The following is a 22,100-nucleotide window of genomic DNA, read 5'->3' on the forward strand; positions in this document are numbered from 1 at the left end:
CCAAAGATGCATAAGACTTAGTTTAGCAAAAACATGTGTCTATTATTTCTAAGGGTAGAACAGGGATACGATAGTGCTATATGGTTTACAAGCATATTCATAGGGTGAAAGAAAACTATGTTCACTTAATATTGTTATCTCAAAGTTCTATATTTATTATGGGCACATACATAAACTAGATCTTCCAATAAAGTATAGCTAGATGTACGTTATGAAGTGGTGCAAAGGTGTCACTTGGTTCATGTGAATTGAAGGGGAATTCAAGCTGACTCTGAGTCTACAAACATAAGTAGGCTATAGAGAGAGAGATTATGAAACCCTGCTTGGAAAGGAAGATCAGGCCGGGCTGGGCCAAAAAGACCCATCACATCACTTATTATTTCCCTAGTATGGTTAAACATCTCCTCGAACAAGTGATACTTGGAGCTTACTATAATAAACTTATGCTCGAGAAAACCTAGCATAAAAAGCAAACAAGAGATAACAAAACCCAACTTGGATAGGAAGATTGTGTCCCTAGGTTTAATAAGGCCCATCACAATAGTTATCATTTCCCAAGCATGGTAGGACATCTCCTCAAAACAAGCAAAGTCAGAGATTACAAAACCCTACTAGGATAGGAAGATTGTGTCCCTAGGGCTATAAATAAGGCCCATCACAGCATTTATCCTTTCCCAAGCATGGTATACATGTAGTATACATCATGGTATACATGTAGTATACCAGAAAGACTAGTGGACACAATAGGCATAAACATTCTTAGTAAAAAGGCTTGTTGTCCACATTGTTACAACAATGAATAGCTTATCAAAACTAACCCAAACAAGCTCAAAACACCTGAAGAAGCACTTCAATACATCCTCCAAACATTCAAGCAACAATACATGAGTACCAATAGCAGCATAAATGAGTTCCAAACACTCACAAAAAACTAACTTGAACCTGTATACAATAGATTTTTTGTGTATAATAACAATGATAGAGGTTAGGGAGCTCCAAACACCAATGTCAGGTAGAAAGCTAAAGTGTTTATCAAGTACTGGAGTGGAGCAATGAATGATTTGATGGTTGTTGTAGATTAGGGATATAGACTTGAAAATAGGCATAGTTCATGCTAATTGGGTTGATGTGTTATTGCTCTTGCTGGATTAATTGAGCCTCAAGCAAGGATCAATGAGGCCCTTGGAACCCTTGGAACAAGCATTAACAAGTGGTATCGTGCTAGAAGAAGGAAATGGTCGATGCATACCTTAAGAAGAAGAATCAATGGTTGTTATGAAACCTTAAGTTGAACCTTAAGATGAACCAATGCTGACCGCCAGCTGTACTCCGCAGGGGCACCACGGTGTCACCCGGCGCACCTGGATCGACTTGTGCCTGAACGACGTACTCACGCCGCCTTTTGCGTCATAGGACGCGTACGTAGTCCGCTGCGTTGCGATGTAGCTCCACTACGTGTTGTGCGTCCCTTCTGCAATATTCGTCCTGAAGGATGCATATAAGACGAGAGCAATATTACAGCCCAAATGCAAATAGTAGAACAATAGATATTCCGGTAGCATTTTAATTAATACAGACACATTAGAGGGTGTATGGCAGAGCACTCAAATTAGCTGGGGCCGCTAGCTCTGGAGCATGGAGACGGTGGAGTAGCTGAAGACCTGAAATGCCTGCGGGAGAATGGAGGAGCCGAAGAGAATGCCGGGGAGGGAGCTGGTGCTAGGGTTAGCAGAATTGAAGGAAGCCAGGGCATGGGCGGATCGAGAGGCTCTATTCCAAGGTTTCCCTCCTCTAGACTAAGGGCATCGATCCATTGGCGGGAATTAATAAGATGTTAGGTAGGGAATTAATTAGAGGGTAAGTAACAATAGTGGAACATTAGCTTATGAAAGACTACCAACCCAAATGCCAAGGACCCCCCTTAACTTCATTTATCTAAAGGCAAGATTGTACTTTAAATAGCTTAGATTGAATCTTGTGCATTTATAGGTATTCATGGTCCAAATGTGGATTTCAATCCATGATACACACATAAAAGTGATTGCATTGATCTTTAATGGGGTTCATCTAAACACGATGGCTCACTTTGTTTGTTGTGGTTGATATAGGTGGACTTGGTAACAATGTTGGAGAAGGCTATTAACTATGTCAAATTTTTACAACTTCAAGTCAAGGTGAGTGGTAAAGCCAACGTGTGTTACCCATGTTTGATGAAAAAGAGATACAAAGTTAGAATAATGTCTAAATTTTAGTCACTTGAATTTTTATCGGTGTTGTCAGGTGCTTGCAACTAACGAGTATTGGCCCACTCCACTTAAAAGTTCCCAGCCTAATGGAGACAAGGAGGAGGCCAATCAGACCAACTAAACAAAGACCAGTGCCATATTAGATATATTCTAAATAGCTCATGGGGAAGTGAATCCAAAATGGATACCCATGACAACTCGATCTAACATGAACTCCCAAAAAAAAAAAGACTAACACATTGGTATAACTATTATTGCATTCACAAGTGATTATGAAAGAGTTGTATATAATTATGAATGGTTCACAATTTTGTGTTTGCATTGTAGAAGAAAAAACTAATTGTTCACAACACATGTCTTCTTCTAGAAATAGTTTAGTGTCAAACCATGATAGCAAAAATCATAATACAATGAACAAATATGCACACTTCTTAAAGTTTCTAAGGCAAGAACAAAGCATGCACCTTCATGGTTTTGGAGCTAGCATTGATTATGTGACTAGAGTCGAGGTCTAGAAGAGGGTAAATTGTAGGAGCTTAAGGGGGAACCAATATGATGTTCAATCCCATTGTTAGGACGACATACGTGCAATGTCTTGAGACAAATAGAAAACATTAGTACAAGAAAAGAGTGGTAAATTTAAAACTATGTAAAGAAGAGGCATGGTTTTGGGATTCCTTTTCAAAATCAATGCAAGCACGATACGTATGTATGACAATCATGCATGTAGATTTACTTTTCAAAATGTTTGCATACCACAATTTCTTGATGACTAAAAAACATTAATTTATAAAAAAACGTGATAGCTATAAGGATGCCAAAATTACAAATTCATGAACAAGAGGCATGCTTTCTCGATTGGTTGTCAAAATCAATGCAAGAATGAGACATCATGTATGAGAAGCAAGCGTATAGATTTAATCTTAAAAATGTTTGCATGCTAAAATATAGTAGATACATAAGAGGAATAATTTTATCATAGTGACACAATCTCACAGTAGTGCACATGTATTTAAGAAGATTTGGCATTGCACCACAAAATGTATATACAAGTGCTCGGAACCATCAAAACCTTTTGCACTAAAAAATGCACTATGAGGTAAAACTATCATCATTCTACTACATGTCTCTCTAAATAGATACATTGATCCTTCTTTGCTCCAAAAGCTTGAAGCAACTCAACCCTTTTCAATGCAGTGTGATGAATGAAAATAGTGACATGGGGTCCAAGCTTAGAAACATTTAAGGACACATAGTACATATGCTTACATGGAATGGAAACTTGATACTTTCTTTTATTTTATTTGGAAGCCATTGGTAGATTGGCTAGTACTTCGATGCTCTTAGGAATTGTATTCTTCAATGAATAATAATAGAGCCTCATGGCAATTCTAGCATAACTAAATATAACAAAAACATTAATACTCTTTAAGGATGAAATTCAATGTTTCCTTTGGTTCTAATCCACAACATCCAACACATTTTACTAACCTAAATGCTAATTCATGTAGTTTCATTTGAGAATAAAACCCCCAATGCATGTAGTGTGATTTTCTAAAAAGGCAAATGTTTAGTCAGGATTGTATCTCTCACATGAGGTGTATGAGACGATCTAGGATGTCAATTGATAAAGACTTGTGTCACTATATTCTTCTCCAAGTGATTGAAATACGATCAATATTGATCATATGAGGTAGGTTATCCCTAGCAATAAGTCCTTAGGGAAAGTCAGTTGATGAATTAAAGAGCTCTACTATTAATTGCATGAATAAAAAATGCTAGTGTCATAGTTTCACCCTTATAAGGAAGATCCACCTCAAGAAGCCAATTTACATTTCTAGTGCTAACCTCAATGTCACAAGATGCTCTCAAGCCACCCATATTTAGCTAAGCATTTCTCTACACACTACAAGAATGAGAGACTTGTAGGGAGTGAATATGTACCATGTTATATATTTTTTGTTGGATAAAGCATAAACAAGCAAACATCCACAAGGGGATGCACTTCCCCTTGTAAGGGAGTGAGAAAGAACCATGTTGGCATGGATTCTATGTGAAGATATCTTAGCTCACAAGACCAATCAACATCAAAATTTAATTGTAGAGCTAGGACTCTCCTTAACAAAGAAACTGAGTGCAAGTGAGCAAAAGGCCCGCTCATGACCACACCATGTGCAAGTGGGCAAAAGGCCCACTCATGACCATACCATGTGCATACTGTAATGGAGTTATCTATAGTTGTCATAGACCTAGCTTTGTCTATCTTGTTGGCCGCATCAGATGATTCTGCTGTTCTGACCAGTCCTTATCAGGCCTTGGAGATCAGGTTACTGCAGTCGGTGCAACTGGGCATACAACCTTGACAAATCAACAATCACAGCGGTGCCTTGTCATCCTCTAATGCCTCTTACTCTAGATAGTTGTCTTCTATTGCGACCACAGAGTTTGCCACTATGGCACGTCGGTGTTGGTGGTTGTGGCCAGATGACTCGTGCCTCTTGTAGACTTGTTTTCTTATTTCTCCTACAAACAAGTCCAAACTAGACCTGACGCAGACTTGTTTTTTGGTCATGCCCACTCCATAGCCACATATGCATGTTTGTTTAGGCCGAACCCTCCTTGAGAAGGACCTACCATGTTAACCTACTGGCTTCTTCAAACACTACCATGTTTAAAGCATGAGACTAGCAACTACCCTACAAAGTCTAATAGTCATAGATAAACTAGTGCTAGGTAAGGCAACCACTCTTAACAAATCTTGAAACATGTAAACCAAGTTCATGGTTGTAATCTCAGGGAAGGGGGATGTTCATGCCTCATTTTATAGCTCCCACCTACTACCTTGTTATAAGGTATCTATATGTACGGTCTATCTATAGACTGAATTTTGTGGTTGAAGTGTGCTCATGCACAGCTCCCACTGCAAAGCTAAAAAATTTCTATTGACTATTCTGCGGACTCATAAGTTGCTGCTAATATCTATCTACAGACTTGCAAGTTGCAGGTTGCTGCTCTATTGCTCACCACATGAATATCCCAAGACCATGTCCAGGTCTAGGACATATTGATTACCAGCCTTATATTGATTACCATGTCCAGGTCTAGCATGATGATGCATAATGGAATTATTGTACAACTAGCAAGAGGTTGAAAGTTTGTTGAAGGTTCAAATAAAAAATATATACCTCAACTATTTACATATCAGTAAAGACATGCAAAAAATTGATTGTTGAATATATTAGATGCAGATCAAGAGCAACTATACCAATGAAATTGCCCACTTCTCATGTCCTTTTTTGCTAGAAAATTAAAGTGGATCCAAGAGCACATAATCTACCTTTAATAACGACAAATCCTTTTTAGGGCTCCATTAGCACATGAAACCCAATGGGATCCATTTTTAGCTCCTAACACTATAGTATTGAAGCGATTGAGGCACACTTCAGAAACCACATAGGCACAAGTAATCCAAAAGCTCGTGTGCCATAACTAGAATCAAACTTTGTTCCTATTTCACACACATCCACTTTTTCTCTCGGTGATGTATTTTGATTGGTGTAATTCAATTTTCTCTATGGTATCTTTGATAACTATATTGCATTAGATGTATCCTCATCACCAAATTGCATTGTACTTTTGATAATTGTAAGTTAGACAAGTTTTTAGCCCCCACAAGCCAACAAGTGTGAGTTATGAATAGACTTGGAATGGTGCTCTATCTAATCTTGGCTAGATGTACTAGGTTATGAGATAGACTTGGAATGGTGCTTTGTTGGTTAGACATACTAGGCTATGCATGTAAAGAGACAAAGTTGACTCATGAACTTGATTACCTTGAGAAACATTGTTGGCTTAGGAAGGTTTCATAGATGTCCAAACGAACAAACACATTAGAATGCATAAATCAAAATAAATGAAAGGCAGATCAAACATGATTTGGGTGCTCTTGCTTTCAAATTTGTTTGGATGCTTGCATGCATTTGATTGGTGGCAATGGCTAGCCACTTCTTTTTGTGTACTATAGAAAACTATCTACTCACCTCTTGCGTGTCAAATTTGCAACCTCAATTAATGGCTTTGTTGCACACATTTGTCCCCGAATGAATATGAAATGGCCCTTAGTCATTCTGGAGCATTGATCCAAATAGCAAACACTTTTGTCTTAATTTATATGCTTAGGTTCCTTGCGAATTACATGGATATAGCTCAAAAATGGATTTTTGCAAGCATCGTCACTCTTGAATGAGTTGTGATAAAGAAGAAAATGTGGAGTTCTTATTTATGGCTATGCCCTTATAGTGCCATCCTTACATTCATTTAGAGAATTGCTCTATCACAATGACTACCACTACAAGGATTTGAGCTAGTAGTGACGCCGATTAGCGACGGCGGATAGTGGCGTCGCTATTGGCGTCGCTATTTACGTCGCTATTTGCGTCGCAAATGCGACACAAATAACGACGCTCCACAGGGAAAAAAAGCGACCGAAACCGAGCGCGGTTTTCATTTCGCGTTTGCGGCTTGTGAGTTTTGAGAGCGAGAGCGAGGGAGAGAGCGACCGTCATGAGAGAAGGAGAGGAAGAAGACTTGCCGCCGCCGCCGCCGCTGCCGTTATTCGCGAAGGACAGGAGGAGCCTTCATCGCAAAGAGGAGCCGCCCTACGCTCACCATATCTCATCGGTGAGTCTCCCTCTCTCTTTCTTTTGCTTGTTTAAGGTTTAAATCACTCTCTTTTGCTTGTTTAGGAGAGGTAATGAGAGAGAAAGAGAGGGAGAGGGAGAGGGAGGGGGAGGGGGAGGAAATGAGAGAGGGAGAGAAAGAGAAAGAGAGGGAGAGGGAGGGAGAGGGAGAGTGCATTCTCTCTCTCCCTCTCCCTTTTGCTTGTTTAAGTTTAAATCACTTTCTTTTTTGCTTGTTTAGGAGAGGAAACGAGAGAGTAAGAGAGAAAGAGAGGGAGAGGGAGAGAGAGGGAGAGAAAGAGAAAGAGAAAGAGAAAGAGAAAGAGAAAGAGAGGGAGAGGGAGAGGGAGGGGGAGGAAATGAGAGAGGGAGAGAAAGAGAAAGAGAGAGAGAGGGAGGGAGAGTGCATTCTCTCTCTCCCTCTCCCTTTTGCTTATTTAATGTTTAAATCACTTTATTTTTTGCTTGTTTAGGAGAGGAAATGAGAGAGAAAGAGAGGGGGGGGAGAGGGAGGGGAAGGAAATGAGAGAGGGAGAGAAAGAGAAAGAGAGGGAGAGTGCATTGTCTCTCTCCCTCTCCCTTTTTCTTGTTTAATGTTTAAATCACTTTATTTTTTGCTTGTTTAGGAAATGAGAGAGAAAGAGAGAAAGAGAGGGAGAGAAAGAGAGGAAGGGGAAGGAAATGAGAGAGGGAGAGAAAGAGAAAGAGAAAGAGAGGGAGAGGGAGGTCTGCTTCAGCGCGATCAGATGCTTCAGCTTCGAGCAGACGATCTCGACGCTCACGACTTGGGCCAGAGGGAGGGACTGCATCAGGATCAGGGGGTGCTGCTGTGGAGACACGGATGTGGTGTCTCCGTCTCGTCGTTCAGCTGGAGCTGCGTCACCTCCAGGATTTGTCACACCTGTGGGGACGTCTACTCCAGTTACTCCGGCTTTTGCGCAGCCGTCAGCAAGTGGTACCCCTTTTGGTGGCACCCCCTTTGGTGGCACCCCTTTGAGTGCCACTCCGAGAGAGGTTACCCCCGTCGGTACACCGGATGTAGAGGGGTCTCCTCGATATGCCCAGGAGCGTGGACGGAGATGGGAGAGGACCCATCTTAGACAGACTCCTAGGGGTTATGGATACCTGGTTGATAGTAGGTCAGGGGCCATCATCATGAATGATGAGGGGAGGAGGGTGATGGCTCGCATGAGAGAGTTGTGCCAACAAGTTTTTCGGCACAACGTCCTAGATCATTGGAAGAACATACCGGAGGGGAGCAAGGACTACATAGTAGCATCCTTGCACGAGGAGTTTCTGATGCCAGCCGCAGTAGATAGATTCTCTACGGGCTGGATGATGGATTGCATGTGTGCATACATGTCACATAGACGATCCGACGCACGCAAGGCAATCAAGAGTGGGGCTGCAAAGCCCGAGTGGTTAGATGCAGACGATTGGCGCCGACTGAGGGAGGAGGCTACAGATTCGCTAGGACGTTGGAGTCAGCAGCGAGAGGCGGCGAGGGCATGACTCGAGGCCGGAGTGGTCCATCATCTTGGGATGGCGGCCACAGGACATATTTGGAGGACTTTGTAAGTTACTCTTATGTTTTGCTTGTTTGTTTTTTTGAAATATTCTTTGTACTGACAATCATGTTTCTAACAGTTAGCATTTTGTTTTCTTTGCAGCACTTCATTACAAATCGCGATCCGCAAGGCCTTGAGACTCGATATGCAGAGAGGCACGGTCTCAATGCATTGATCGACCGATTGTATAGACGCGGCGGCCCTGTAAGTCACTCATCTTTCTTGTCCGTAGTTACCATGAGATATTTGAATGCATTAGTGTATGGTGGATTGATATGTTGTTTCTTTTTCTGCAGAATCCGTTCGATGCTCCTTTGCGACGGGACGAGCTTTCGGGGGACAAGGATTTATAGCTCACCCTTGGATCCTTGGAGCTCACACACCTTTAGTTTTTAGTCGCCTGATCTATGTAGACATTTTCTATGTATTAGTGATATCCTTTCATGATTGTACCAATCGCATTTTATGCGATCATGTATTTATTTCATGTATCAGTTTTATGATTTCAGTATACATTCTTTTTGTTTGCAAGTGCTTTGTATGCAGTAGTGCAGAAACTATTTTGTTTCTATGGCGTCGTCAATAACGACGCTTTTTGCGACGACGGGGGCAAATTTTGTTGTTTGTATTTTCGTCGCTTTAAACGTCGGTATAAGGTCTATATCTTGTAGTGTACAAACCAAGCCATCACAATGGATTGTTGAACTATGTTGCTTTGTATTTTGTATTTTTCTTTTTTATGGTTGCAATAGTCATACAATGTAACTCCTCCTTTCTAGGGACCTCTAAAAGTTAGTCCATAAGGGGCGTTACTAGGAGATCCCATGGTTTTTGAGCTATCTAAAGTATACAACATATGTGTCTTGCTATTTTAAGAACTACTAAAGGAAGATTATGGCTCATTGGACACTTGTTTTCACTATGGCAGTCAAAGGCAAGCACCATCTTGCTCATTTAAAGATGTTATACAAATATCAACATTTTCTTCTAACAAGAGTAGTAGGATATCTCAAAAAAATTGGACCATTAAAACCATCTAGGTCATTAGTCCAAACACTATAACCATTCAAAATCTTGATGGTTTCTCATCCAAGGGTCATAGAGTGCTAGACCAAGATTATGTTTACATTGACATGTCCAAGCTTGCAAGGATGAGTATTTTACTATTGTTCTTATAACCATGATTTGTAGAACAATTTATGTAAGGAGTGCATGAAGACCTATAAGGTTTTTAATCCAAACATTGCCATGTATGCCATTATACAATATTCTATGTCTACATGAAATATCAAAATATAGGCATTAAATGGTTATATCACTGAAAAAAGTTAGAGGAAAGAGAGTAATGTTGCACAAAATAGGTATGTAACTACTTGTTTTGAGGCCTCATTTTTCAACAACATGGTGGTCATTTCAAACATTTAGTACTAGGATAAACCTCGAGGAACTTACTATATGTATATCCTCTGCATCACGTGCGTTCAGGGCTTATTTATAAATATCCTAATCTGTGAATTTTTCTTGAACAAAACATAACCCTTTTCTATTCAATTTGTAAATAACCCCTTTATATTACAGCCTTTTGTATGTAAACAATGTATAAAAATGTTATTTTAAAAATACCTTATTTTGAACCCATGTGATGCACACATATATTCACGAGTAACTTACTCGAGGAATAAATAAGCCCATGACTATATTTCAATATAGCCTTTTGACTAAAACTAAAGAGGCTTGCATGTGTGTGTGTCTATCATGTGCACTTGTGTTTCTGTGTGTATGCGTGCAAATGTAAATATAGGCACGTATGTATGCAACATGTTCATATGTGTGTAGGGGGGGGTTAGAAAATCTAGGATCACCTTCATATGGCTACTTCCAATTTCATTAATTTTGATTTGTGTTTATGAGCTAGATCAAAGCTTGAATTTCTTATAATCTCCCATATAGAGATTTTTTAGAGAAGGTAGGAAATCCTCTATGTACTTATAGTTTCCTACTATTACAATTAGAAAATGACACTCTTTCATCATTCTGTTATATAGGGAATTTAGAGATAACATAGGAAATCTTCATAGTGACCTATGATTCCCTAAAAGGAGAAGTAGGGAATTGCATTCATGTGTACTCTTACATAGGGAATTTTAAAAGAAGGTAGGAAATAGTCTATATTGACCTTTAATTCCCTACTATTAGATGTGGGAAATGTGATTTCCTAGTTGTACATAGGGAATACATGAGTATACACATAGGAAATATTGCAACATTTCCTACATTTCACAAGATTTCCTATATAGGGATTGATTAAAAGTCCCTTGTGTATATCTATCCAATGTCCATGGTCAAGGCCTTTGTTTCATCTGTTGGTGTACCGTCACCCGTGTAGACCAGGCTTTAACCCCGAGCCTAGATATAGCTGGAACTTAACGTGGCTAGTTATAGCGGCGAGCTATGGAGACACAGCTATATGTAGCATGGGCTACATATAGGGCTTGTTTTCTGTTTGCTCTTTTTGGTTTTTTAAAAGCCAAGAAAAGATATTTGCTGGGTACCGCTTGTGTCTGGCATCATGCATGTGTGTCAAAATATCATGCAACTTGCAAGAGCAACCTGACTTGTGAGACGCAAACAAAGGTGGAGATACCCGGAAGTGGACCAACGCGCCGCAACTTGTTGGAACTGTTTGAAAACTGAGGCAACACCTGGGAAGATTTTATTTTTAAAAATGCGAAATATAAATAATACTATATAATAATTTTTTTAAAAAAATTAAACCATTGCGTGCCATCTTAACGGATCATAATAAAAATTTTGATTACCACATATCACATAAATAATGTTTTAAAAATCTAATTATAAAATATAGGATGAATGTCTTCCAATATTTTATTTTTGAAAAATGAGGCGCCCACAGGGATGAATATAGTAATGCATGATTATTAGACATCTAGTCATAAAAGTGGGACGGATATTAAATTATAATAAGAAAAATGCAAGGATTAACTGGTTAACTATACCATAAAAAGGTACATACTCTAATTATTAAGTAGCTAAAGAAATTAATTAGTTAATTGCTAACAGAAGTACTACATACATAATTAACTAATTCCTAATACTTGAATTACTACTAGCTACTAACATAACACATATATGATTTTGCAGAAGTCCTAGACATTTTTCTTCCAAGGGTAAGTTTTCTGGACCAAACGTTGTCGCACTCTTAGTAGATAAACCCTCGTCACAATGCAAAGGCTTGCAATACATCACTGAGTCAAAAGGAATAGTAATTGAACGTGTAAAAATGGGTCGATGAAAATTGCGTTTGGAATGGCAAGTTGGCATGCACGACGAGAGGAGGGAGTCCGAGGGTCCCGGCCGGCGCCACCGGCCCCGCAGGCACCGCAACGGGACAGCCTGACACTATCGAGGACAACGTATAATGTACTCATCCGTAGTACTCCAGGCGTTGACGCAGACGGCGGACGCCCAATCAGAGGCGAGGAAACCGCCACGCGGCGGTCATAGTGTTCCCGGCTCAATCAGCGTCTATCCAGTATGCAGTCCATCTCTCTCTCTCTCACTCTGTCTCTCTCTCTGCCTGTAATTTTCTCTCTCCAAGATTCACATGCTGATGTGGGTTCTGTTGGATTAGTTGTGCGTGCATATTCTCTCTACTCATCTAGCAAGAGAGACACAGAGAGAGAGAGAGAGAGAGATGGATGTGCATATTCTTCCTGTCTGTGTCTGTACTTTTGTTCATCTAGGCTTATTGGATTAGTTGTTTCTCCATATTCTCCGTACTGTATAAGAGAGACAGTAGAGAGAGAGAGAGAGAGAGAGAGAGAGAGAGAGAGAGAGAGGTGTGTGCATATTCTGCACTGTATTCTGAGAGAGGGACAGAGACAGAGAGCCATGAGTACTACCGCCCCCCCCTCCCCTGCCGACCCCCGCTCCTTCATCAAAGCCCTCGGTTCCCGCCCCGACCCTTTCCTCGTCCAGCAAGCCCAGCTTGCCCTCTCTCGCATCGAAGCAGACCTCTCCCACAAGCTCAACTCCCTTCTCGGAGCCTCCAATCATAACAACAACACAGATTTTGGCCATCCTGTCAGTGCTCAGGTACAATTCTAGCTTCTCTAGTCTGATATTCAGCTAATCCGTTCACCATTTGCAGGTAGATGATCAGCTAGTCTGTTTGCCACTATGCCTCTACTTTCACCAATAACACATCTATGTATTATCGACTAGAAGATTGCCTTTTGTGAGGTCGCACAATCTATGATAAGTAGACTTGCTACATAAGAAAGTCAGCCTGTAATCTTATAGCTAAAACTTAATAACCAGATTGTAGCCACATATGCAGCTAACACCATTTCCTCAGAAGCCTCGGTCTCAAAAGACAAATAATATTGTAATACAAACTCACTAACCGGCTTGTCGCCATATATGATGCAGCTAATGCCATAAGAGTTTCAGGTATTAAGTTATGGTTAATCTTATTAGAACCAAAACACAAGCAGCCAACTTTGTAAGTGAAGATGGATTGTCAGCTTGCTCATGTTAAGAGGATTAAAGTAACCTTGCATTTAGCATCAATATGTGCAACCTGATATCCTATCAGAGAAAATACAAGCAAGCTGTACCTTGCAAAGTGTCAGAACTGAGTCTTTTTGCCTTATGTGTGCTATTTATATTATTGCTGGTGATAGTCTTTTCAAATCACTATCCTGTAATATATACTGTTTCTCTGATTATCATTTCAAGAGATCTTCATGACCAATGCCCTGAAGTTCTCAGTCACCATCTTGAAGTACGCCGCCATGATGTTTGAACACACCAGCCTGTTGCCAGACGTACTAATGTGTACAAAAGTGTGTGTGTCTGCAATCTTCAGAATTACTTTTGCAAGTATCTATGACCTGATGACGCTTCTGCTGATTGTGTAGGAGGAAGCTGCCAGGGCACTGAAGGAGGAGGCTGAAAGGGCAAAGCTGCCATACAAATCTGTAATCTCTCTTTCGGAACTGCATCAGATTTATGAGGGCCTCATAAACTCTCCAGATGAAAGAACAATGAAGACCCTGGAGGTCCTAAATAGCTTCTCTCAGAGGAATTATATGGAGAAGCTGGATGCTCAGTGTGATCTGGCCAAGGTGATGCTGGAAGCTGCCCAGACGCAAAGCATGAGTTTGGATCTAAGCGGCCGCTCTCTCAAAAGCTTGCCTACCTCTTGTGGTCCCAAGCTTAGTAGAACCCTGGTCTCCCTGGACCTATCTAAAAACCAGCTAGAGGTATTGTATATGTGGAAGCTGGACATGCATGAATGGAAGATGATCTGGACTAGGATTTTGTAGAGTAGTGTGCTTGTATGTTCTCAAATCACATGAATCTTGTTCCGAACTAACTTTTGACATGAATATAAATCTGCTTGAAGTCAGCCGTCAAATATATTTATGCTGTCTCTGGATAAGTTTACGCAGTCCTGTCAATTTGTTGTAATTTGTGTGCCATACAGTAGAATAAATTGTACTATTTAGTCCCCAATTTTCTATGTCTGATGCAGATCGGAATTATTCTGCTTTTGGTATGTTTATGATGTAGTTGCTGTTGTTTTCAGGAGTTGCCCAGCTCCATCGGTGAATTGGAAAATCTGGAATCTATGCACTTGCAGTCAAATCAAATAAAGCTTCTGCCAGATTCCATCGGATTCTTAAAACACCTCAGAATCTTGAATGTGTCTGGGAACATGCTTACAGCTGTTCCTGAAAGCATAGGAGGGTGCAGGTGATTAGTTAATCAGTAAACATCTCCTGTGTGGCTCAGGTTTCAGTCCATCATGCTTGATTTCTTCTTATTTCAACAGATGACTGGTGTTTTATCGTTATTACAAGGCCTATCTTCCTTTTTAGTTTACTCATGTATTATTTTGGGCTTGTTTGTTCTTGTATTTGAACATGTCATTATATCATATTGTTGTTTATGGCCAATATTCTTGTTTCATTACCAGCAGAGAATAGTTTACTGTCAATATTCAACTTCTAAGGTCAGTCTTCTTTTGAGTTCAGACATCTGGTGGAGCTGAAAGCTGATTTCAACCAGTTACAGCGTTTACCTGCAAGAATTGGCTATGATCTCATTTGTCTTCAGGTGCTATCCCTCCACTCAAACAAGTTAACGATCCTCCCACCATCATTGTGTGAGTTGAAGTGCCTCCAAATTCTGGACCTGCATTTCAACAACATCAAGTCCTTACCACCAAACATAGGGAACTTATCAGCACTAGAGAGGCTCAACATAAGCATCAACTTCAGCGACTTCGGAGGCGCATTACCAGAGACATTAGGTGATTTGGGATCCTTGCAGGAACTAGATGTCAGCTTCAATCAGATAAGGGTGTTGCCAGATGCACTGGGGGCCATATGCAGCAGGTTAAAAGTGCTCAAGGTGGACAACAATCCACTGATAATTCCACCATTCGAGGTCGTGCAGCACAGTGCAGAGGCGGTAATGGAGTACATGGTGGAGAGGTGGAAGTCCTCACAGGCATGTCACCAAGAGGGCTACTCCTTCACTTGTGGATCTCCAATGAGGTCCAATCATGGGAATGCCAAGATGACTAGCTCTAATTGGAGGGTGAAGGAGTCAGGGTTGTGGCCCTCTTCACTTGTCCAGTGGCTTGTGGGCAGATGTGCTGGTGGGAAGAGTGCAGTCCCACTGGCTCTGCAACATAAACGGCTTGATTGAATGTCAGTTAGCTTAATTAAGCTCATATTCAAACTTAGATTGCATTATAGTTGCTTGGTTATTGCTAGGCTGTGATTCTAGCCATATTCAAACTTAGATTGAATGTTAGTTAGCTTAATTAAGCTCATATTCAAACTTAGATTGCATTATATTTGTAAACTTAGTGGTTTTCCCCCTTCAAAGAAAGAAGTCAAATGATTTTGTTTGGTAAGGAATAAGTAAATATAATGTCACAAGTTCAGCTATAGCTCATTTCAAGAATGGTATGTACTCTATCTTTGATGTTTTTGCTAGGAGAAGGCTACCTCCCTCAAGCGAGTCAAGAGGAAGCTTGTAATGCCGAACTCTCATCTCTGTATAAATGTTATATGTAATAGAATTCTCATATTTTTTGCTTTTTCTTTAAAGAAAAAAGCCGAATGTTTTAAACACTACCTTGGTGATTTAAGTCAACCTACACCTTCCATTTGCATTCTTAAAATAATGAATCCAATGCTCACTTTCTTTGCTAGAACTTCAAGAAAGTTAGCAAGTCCTAGTATGACAAACATAATCCATAAATATATATATATATCACATTCCAGACATATATAATCCTAGGTACATGCAATCTTAATACATGTAAGACAATGTCGAGACGGTTTCTAGTAAGTGTATTGCATCCGGGCCGGCTAGTTACTAGCCTGGACCCTGGAACCACTCCAACTCCAAAGCGATGCATGCATCCCATTCACATGGGTTCACTGACTCAGGAGTCAGCCTGGCTACTAGCTAGATATGTTAACATCAACAAGGAGAAGGGCATATCATTATATACACCGCAGTCGAGGCATAAAGACGTCCAAAAAACTAGAAGTAATGAAGCAGCAGTAAGCGGAGGTGATATCGGTGCCTCGGTGAGCGCAGTCATATATGTAAGTGGAGCTTGTATGACTGCCCTGGAGGCCTGGTAAGCGCAGTACTGTGTAGGATGCTTGTGACAAAGATGTTGGTAGAGATTTGGATGAGGATGTGCGTCAAAGAACAGGAGGACAGTGCGATCGGTGGAGTTCCATATATTATGAAGCCGGCACTAGTTATGTACAGCACTGGTATAAACTGCTACGTGAGATAGTACTGAAGGCACCTGGATCGGATGGAGGCTGGCCAGTGGCCGCTGGAGCCAACGTATGTGTCGGAAATCTTGAGCAAGCTACCGACTTCCCGAGGGAGTGTTGACTGCGAAAGAGAAAATTACGAAGCCGAGTTTCGGAATGGCCCACCACCTACTAACATAAATACTATGTGTTCACGAAAAACCCAAGTCTAATGTAAAGTGAATTGCAAAATTTTTAAAATAACTTTCAAAATTGAAGGAAAAATGTTTGAAATTTTGACCTTTTGAAATATTTTAATTATTAAAATATCAAATACATGGAATTTGATTCAAAAATCCATGTAAAAATTTGAGTTAGAGGTTTTTGTTGAGTTAGAGGTTTTTGTATCTGCTACGAAAAAATGTTTTTAGTGAACATTGGCTATTATATGTAGCTTGTAAGGACTCACGTAATGATGTATACATAGTTTCATCACGTTACTTGAGATATGTGAATTCTGAAGGGAATAAAGTTTTTTTTTGAGTGTGTGTGTATGTGCACGTGCTCTTTTGAAAGTACAACAATAGTGAGAAGTGCGAGAAGTTGAACGTATCTACCGCTACTTCAAGCGGAACTAAGATTAGGCTAGAGATATATAAAGTCTCATGTTGTTGGCAAATAAAAAGTTTACATATTCTGATAACTTTAATACTAACTGTGTAGAGGTAAGTAAAAATAGTATGTGTGTGTGTGTGTGTTTGTTTTAAGGGGGTCTGGGGGACAACTAATTGTGCCTATGTGTGTGTGCGCATGTGTGTATGTGTATGTGCATGCATGTGCTATGTATTTGTGCACATGAGTGTGTGTGTGTGTATGTATATGTGTGTTCCGTGCAGGTATGTACCAACATGTGTAACGAATATATATAAATTATAAGGCTTTCCATAGTGACATATAATTAAGGAAATTTATGACTATTTCAGCCTATGCATATTACTAATATAAAGTCTGAAAAACTAATATGTGTTTTGTGTGCATGCGTGCGTGCATGCATGCATGTGTGTGTGTTATGCACATGTGCATATGCACGCATGCATGTGTGTATGTGTATCAATCCGTGCATGTATGCACCAGTGTGTGTAACTAATATATATAGCTTACAAGGACTACCACAATGATATATAACTAATAAGAATAATAGATTTGTCACATTACTTAAGATATTTGATCAATACTCTTCCAAAATTAAGAAAATTATGAAGGGCAAAAGGGTTTTGATGAGGAAAAAAGAACACACACACACACACATACACACACACACACATCATTATGCATGCTTGTGAAAGTATAACAATAGTGAGAAGAGGCGAGAAGTCAAATGTATATACCCAAGTGGAACTAAGACTAGGCTCTAAAGATATATAAACTCTTACGTTGCTAGCAAATAAAGGTTACCTATTGTGATAAGTTTAGTATTAAGCATGTAGAGATATATAAAGTCTCATGTTGTTGGCAATTAAAAAGTTTACATACTGTGATAACTTTAATACTAACTATGTAGAGGTAAGTAAAAATAGTATGTGTGTGTGTGTGTGTGTGTGTTTTTTTTAAAGGGGGTCGGGGGGACAACTAATTGTGCCTATGTGTGTGTTGTGTGTGTGCGCGTGTATGTATGTGCACGTGCATGCATGTGCTATGTATTTGTGCACATGAGTGTGTGTATGTATATGTGTGTTCCGTGCACATATGTACCAACATGTGTAACGAACATATATAAATTATAAGGCTTTCCATAGTGACATATAATTAAGGAAATTTATGACTATTTGAGCCTATGTATATTACTAATATAAAGTCCCAAAAACTAATATGTGTTTTGTGTGCATGTGTGCATGTGTGCACATGCATGTGTGTATGTGTTTCAATCCGTGCACGTATGCACTAGTGTGTGTAACTTATATATATAGCTTATAAGGACTACCACAATGATATATAACTAATAAGAATTATAGATTTGTCACATTACTTAAGATATTTGATCAATACTCTTCCAAAATTAAGAAAATTATGAAGGGAAAAAGGGTTTTGATGAGGAAAAAAGAACACACACACACACACACACACACACACACCATTATGCATGCTTGTGAAAGTACATCAATAGTGAGAAGAGGTGAGAACTCAAATGTATATACCTAAGTGGAACTAAGACTAGGCTCTAAAGATATACAAACTCTTATGTTGCTAACAAATAAAGGTTATCTATTGTGATAAGTTTAGTATTAAGCATGTAGAGTTGAGTACAAAATGTGTGTGTGTGTGTGTGTGTGTGTGTGTGTGTGTTTGTTATGACTATTTGTGCATGTGTATGTTAGAAATATAAAGGCTTAGAAACTAATATGTTTCTTTCTTTTTGTGTATGTGTGTCTATTATGATTATTTGTGCATGTATATGTTAGTAATATAAAGGCTCGAAAACTAATATGTTTTTGTGTGTGTGTGTGTTTGTTTAACTAGTATTTGAACTAATCTCATGATTAAAATAGGTATGTGATGCATCTAGATTTTAAAAGTATCAAACCCAATTTCATGCAACCAAGCAACTATGACCTCCATTGTCTTCTAAAATGGGAAAGGATTTATTATAGGAAAACAAGTTAATACTAAATAGAGATATCATCAACGTGTTTGCATTATGAAACAAAATTGTAGCAAAAGAAGAAGACATGGATTGCAATAGTTTGTGCCAAGGATACATTGCTATTAGGGCCAATTTTGAGGCCAAAAGAACAATGTATGGATTTGGATTGATTCTTAGTCACATCCTAACTAGGTAAAAATAGGCAAAAAATGTCACTTTATTAATTACTCATTTTTTGCTAATTTTAGGATAAAATTAGCACTAAATAATGGTGCCAGCTCTCTCTTTTCCTTTTATTTTCATGTTTAATAACATCATTTCCAAAGATTTTAGCTAACACCTTAATAATGACATCCAATTTTCCCAAAAATTCGATTACGATCCCTACATGTCCATTTTTCAAGTTCTAATTATATTTAAGTTTTGGATTAAAACTTTTTTTATTATTTCACTTTTCTAGGTTCTATATATTCTTTTGTTGTTTTGTTTACTATTTCTTTTCCTTTCTTCTCTTGTCAACACTCTTCTTCTGTGTTTCTAGGCCATTGGAAGATGCTTGAGGTATCATTTCCATTTGGATTGTTCAGAGTTAAAGAAGTCTTACAATGTTTATGTATTTGCATGTTGTCACTAAATTGATTGCTTATTACACATTCTCTATTTAATAAATTCATGTCAATAAATTAATGGCTCATTTTTCTTTAAGTGTTGATGATGATCTAGCATGGCCATGAGACCATTTAGAGACCAGTATTCCTAGTGTATCACTTAATGGGGTAATCAGAGCACTGTGACGGGGATATCTGGTACAGGTAATACAAGTTATGAACGGGGAAAGAAGTGTCTACCAAGCGTAAGAGTGTACACAAGAACCAAGGAGTTACACATAAATGAAGATGGATTGAGTTCTAAGAAGAGGAAGTGCATTAGCATGGTGTATATATATTTATGTGTGCATCCAGGGACGCCTGGGAATGTTTACTTGTGTGTAATGAGCATTGCATTCATTCGGGGTCATCCTCTCCCCTACAAGTCAAGGTTTAAGGTCTTTTCTTTCATTAAAAAAGACGAGAGAGGGAATTCTCTCACTAAGAAAGATGAGAGATGTGATCCTTTGGAAGTGAGGAGAGAAGTGATTTTCTCTTTCTAAGGTCTAAATGGACACAATATTTTGTGTGGAATTCAATCTTAAGGTTGAGGCCCAAGGCAATCTAATGAACTCTCCTCATCTATGACTCAAGGTGGTTGCATGGACCACAAGTTAAGAGTACAGTTTAAAAAGTTATTTTTTGGAAAATCCATTTTTAAAATATATCACAATAGAAAAAGGATCTCTAAAAATGGGCCGCGAGGGTTATCAGAAACAACGAGATCTACAACTTTTGTGTTGGACGTTTTTTCATCCAAACAACGCACAAAGAAATATATCGAAATTAGTGCTACAGAGTGGAACAACCACATCTTGCATGAAGATCAACTCAACTCTCTCTCCAAGAAGAGAAGCTCTTGAAAGCCTATAAAAGACTCAGGCTCTCCTTGGGGGTAAGGGAGAGGTGAAGGAAGCATCACTTTACATGTATCCAAGAGGAGGAGAGAATGTGCAAGTGCTGCGGAAGCCCTGCTGAAATCAAGTGCTGCGGAAGCTCTGCTGAAATCAAGTTCCAAGAGGAGAAGAGAAGGTGCAAGTGTTGCTGCTTATGTGTAACGGAGGAGCTTGCTCCTTGTCAATAATATAACTCCACAAGGGGGGGGGGGGGGGGACTGACCCATCTTCTAGTCCCTAGTGTGTTGCCAATTTCTCTACCTCTCTCTCTACATCTTTCTTTTCTCTCATCTATTCTCCCTCTATGCCAACATAATATTCACCATATATATTTTAAGTATATAAGAAAGTTGAGCGTGTATCTCAGATTCTATTACAGTGGTATCAAAGCAGGTCTCTTTGCTTTTCTCAAAGTAAAGGTGATCCTTGCAAGAAGAAGGTAAAGATGGCAACTGATGAAGCACCTACAAGTGAGCAATTACAGGCTCAATTGACAGAGTATCATAACTTGTTGGAGATTCCCAAAGTATGTCAATTGATTGATAGCTTAAGGGCAAGGGAAGAAGCTACTTATGAAGGACTGAATCTTTCAAAAGATAGTGATACCGGAGAAAACACCATTGCACCAATTGACGGTGAAGATGCAAAGCATCCAATTACTAAGAAGCTTCCTAGAAGGAAGAAGGATTCTCGGGTCAAGAAGAGTAAGAAGACCTCACCTCGAGTGAGGTGGATAAGAAGGGAGTCATCTCCCTCAGCAACCAGCTACTCCCCTGATTACTCAAGTTCCTCCTCCTTATCATCTTCTAGTTTCTACTCTCTTGGTTCTAAGTCTCGTGCAATCTGTAAACAGACAAAGAAGGACCATAAGAGGAGCAAGCTTAAGAAGACTAAGACTTTCAAGTCTGGGGATAATGACATAAAGTTTGACTCTTACTCCGGTAAGAGAGATCCTGCTAAGGCGTTAGCCTTTGTTAGGAAATTTGAAGTTGCTTTCTCTGATGGTAATTTCTTAGAAAAGTCCAAGCTCAGGCATGTAGGCATGCACTTAAAAGACACCGCTAGGAATTGGTGGTTGACTCTCATTTTGGAGGGAAGGAAACCTACGACTTGGGAAAAGTTCAAGAAGAAGTTTTATGCTTAGTTCTTGCCTCCTGATTTTGAGAATGATGTCAAAAAGGTGTGGGATTGGCTAGGCTAGAAAGAGTATGAAAAGGTCACTAGTTATGTGGACAAGTTTTGGTCTAATCTTCTCAAGGTTACTCCTTTCATGGAGATCAGTGATGAAGAGAAGAAAAGGATGTTTGAAGCTGGCCTACTCCATTTACACAAAACCATGAAGGTGTATCCACATGAAACCTTCTCTCACATGATGGAGTCTACCATCATAGCTGAAAGTTTACATACACCTGGTACATCTCAAAAGTTGGAGATGAGTTCTTATAGAGCTAGACAAGAGCAGCTCTATGATCAACCAAGAGACATGAATAATCGAAGAAGACCTGCCTTTACCCATGACCAATATTCAAAGCTAGAGGGTAACAAGAAGAAGCGCAAGTATCTCTCACCCTTTGAGATACAAAAGTATAAAGAGTAAGGAAGGTGC

General features: G+C 39.4%; 1 protein-coding gene across 1 annotated transcript; it reads left to right on the forward strand.

Moving 5' to 3' along the window:
• The first annotated feature begins 12,135 nt into the window (after positions 1-12,135).
• Positions 12,136-16,551, forward strand: LOC148029392 (uncharacterized). The gene is made up of 4 exons (XM_087688210.1): positions 12,136-12,609; positions 13,437-13,781; positions 14,108-14,274; positions 14,556-16,551. The coding sequence occupies exons 1-4, from the start codon at positions 12,406-12,408 to the stop codon at positions 15,232-15,234; spliced, it is 1,395 nt and encodes a 464-aa protein (XP_087544336.1). The 5' UTR covers positions 12,136-12,405; the 3' UTR covers positions 15,235-16,551.
• The last annotated feature ends 5,549 nt before the right edge of the window (positions 16,552-22,100 follow it).

This window comes from Lygodium microphyllum, chromosome 11 (assembly GCF_053477565.2).
Source record: "Lygodium microphyllum isolate KBCC chromosome 11, Lygodium_microphyllum_v1.1.10, whole genome shotgun sequence".
NCBI lineage: Eukaryota > Viridiplantae > Streptophyta > Polypodiopsida > Schizaeales > Lygodiaceae > Lygodium > Lygodium microphyllum.

Coding starts and splice junctions, on each gene's coding strand:
- LOC148029392 (XM_087688210.1), top strand. CDS start 12,406: ATGAGTACTACCGCCCCCCCCTCCCCTGCCGACCCCCGCTCCTTCATC. Junction 13,782..14,107: donor TATCTAAAAACCAGCTAGAG/GTATTGTATATG, acceptor TGTTGTTTTCAG/GAGTTGCCCAGCTCCATCGG. Junction 14,275..14,555: donor GAAAGCATAGGAGGGTGCAG/GTGATTAGTTAA, acceptor TTTTGAGTTCAG/ACATCTGGTGGAGCTGAAAG.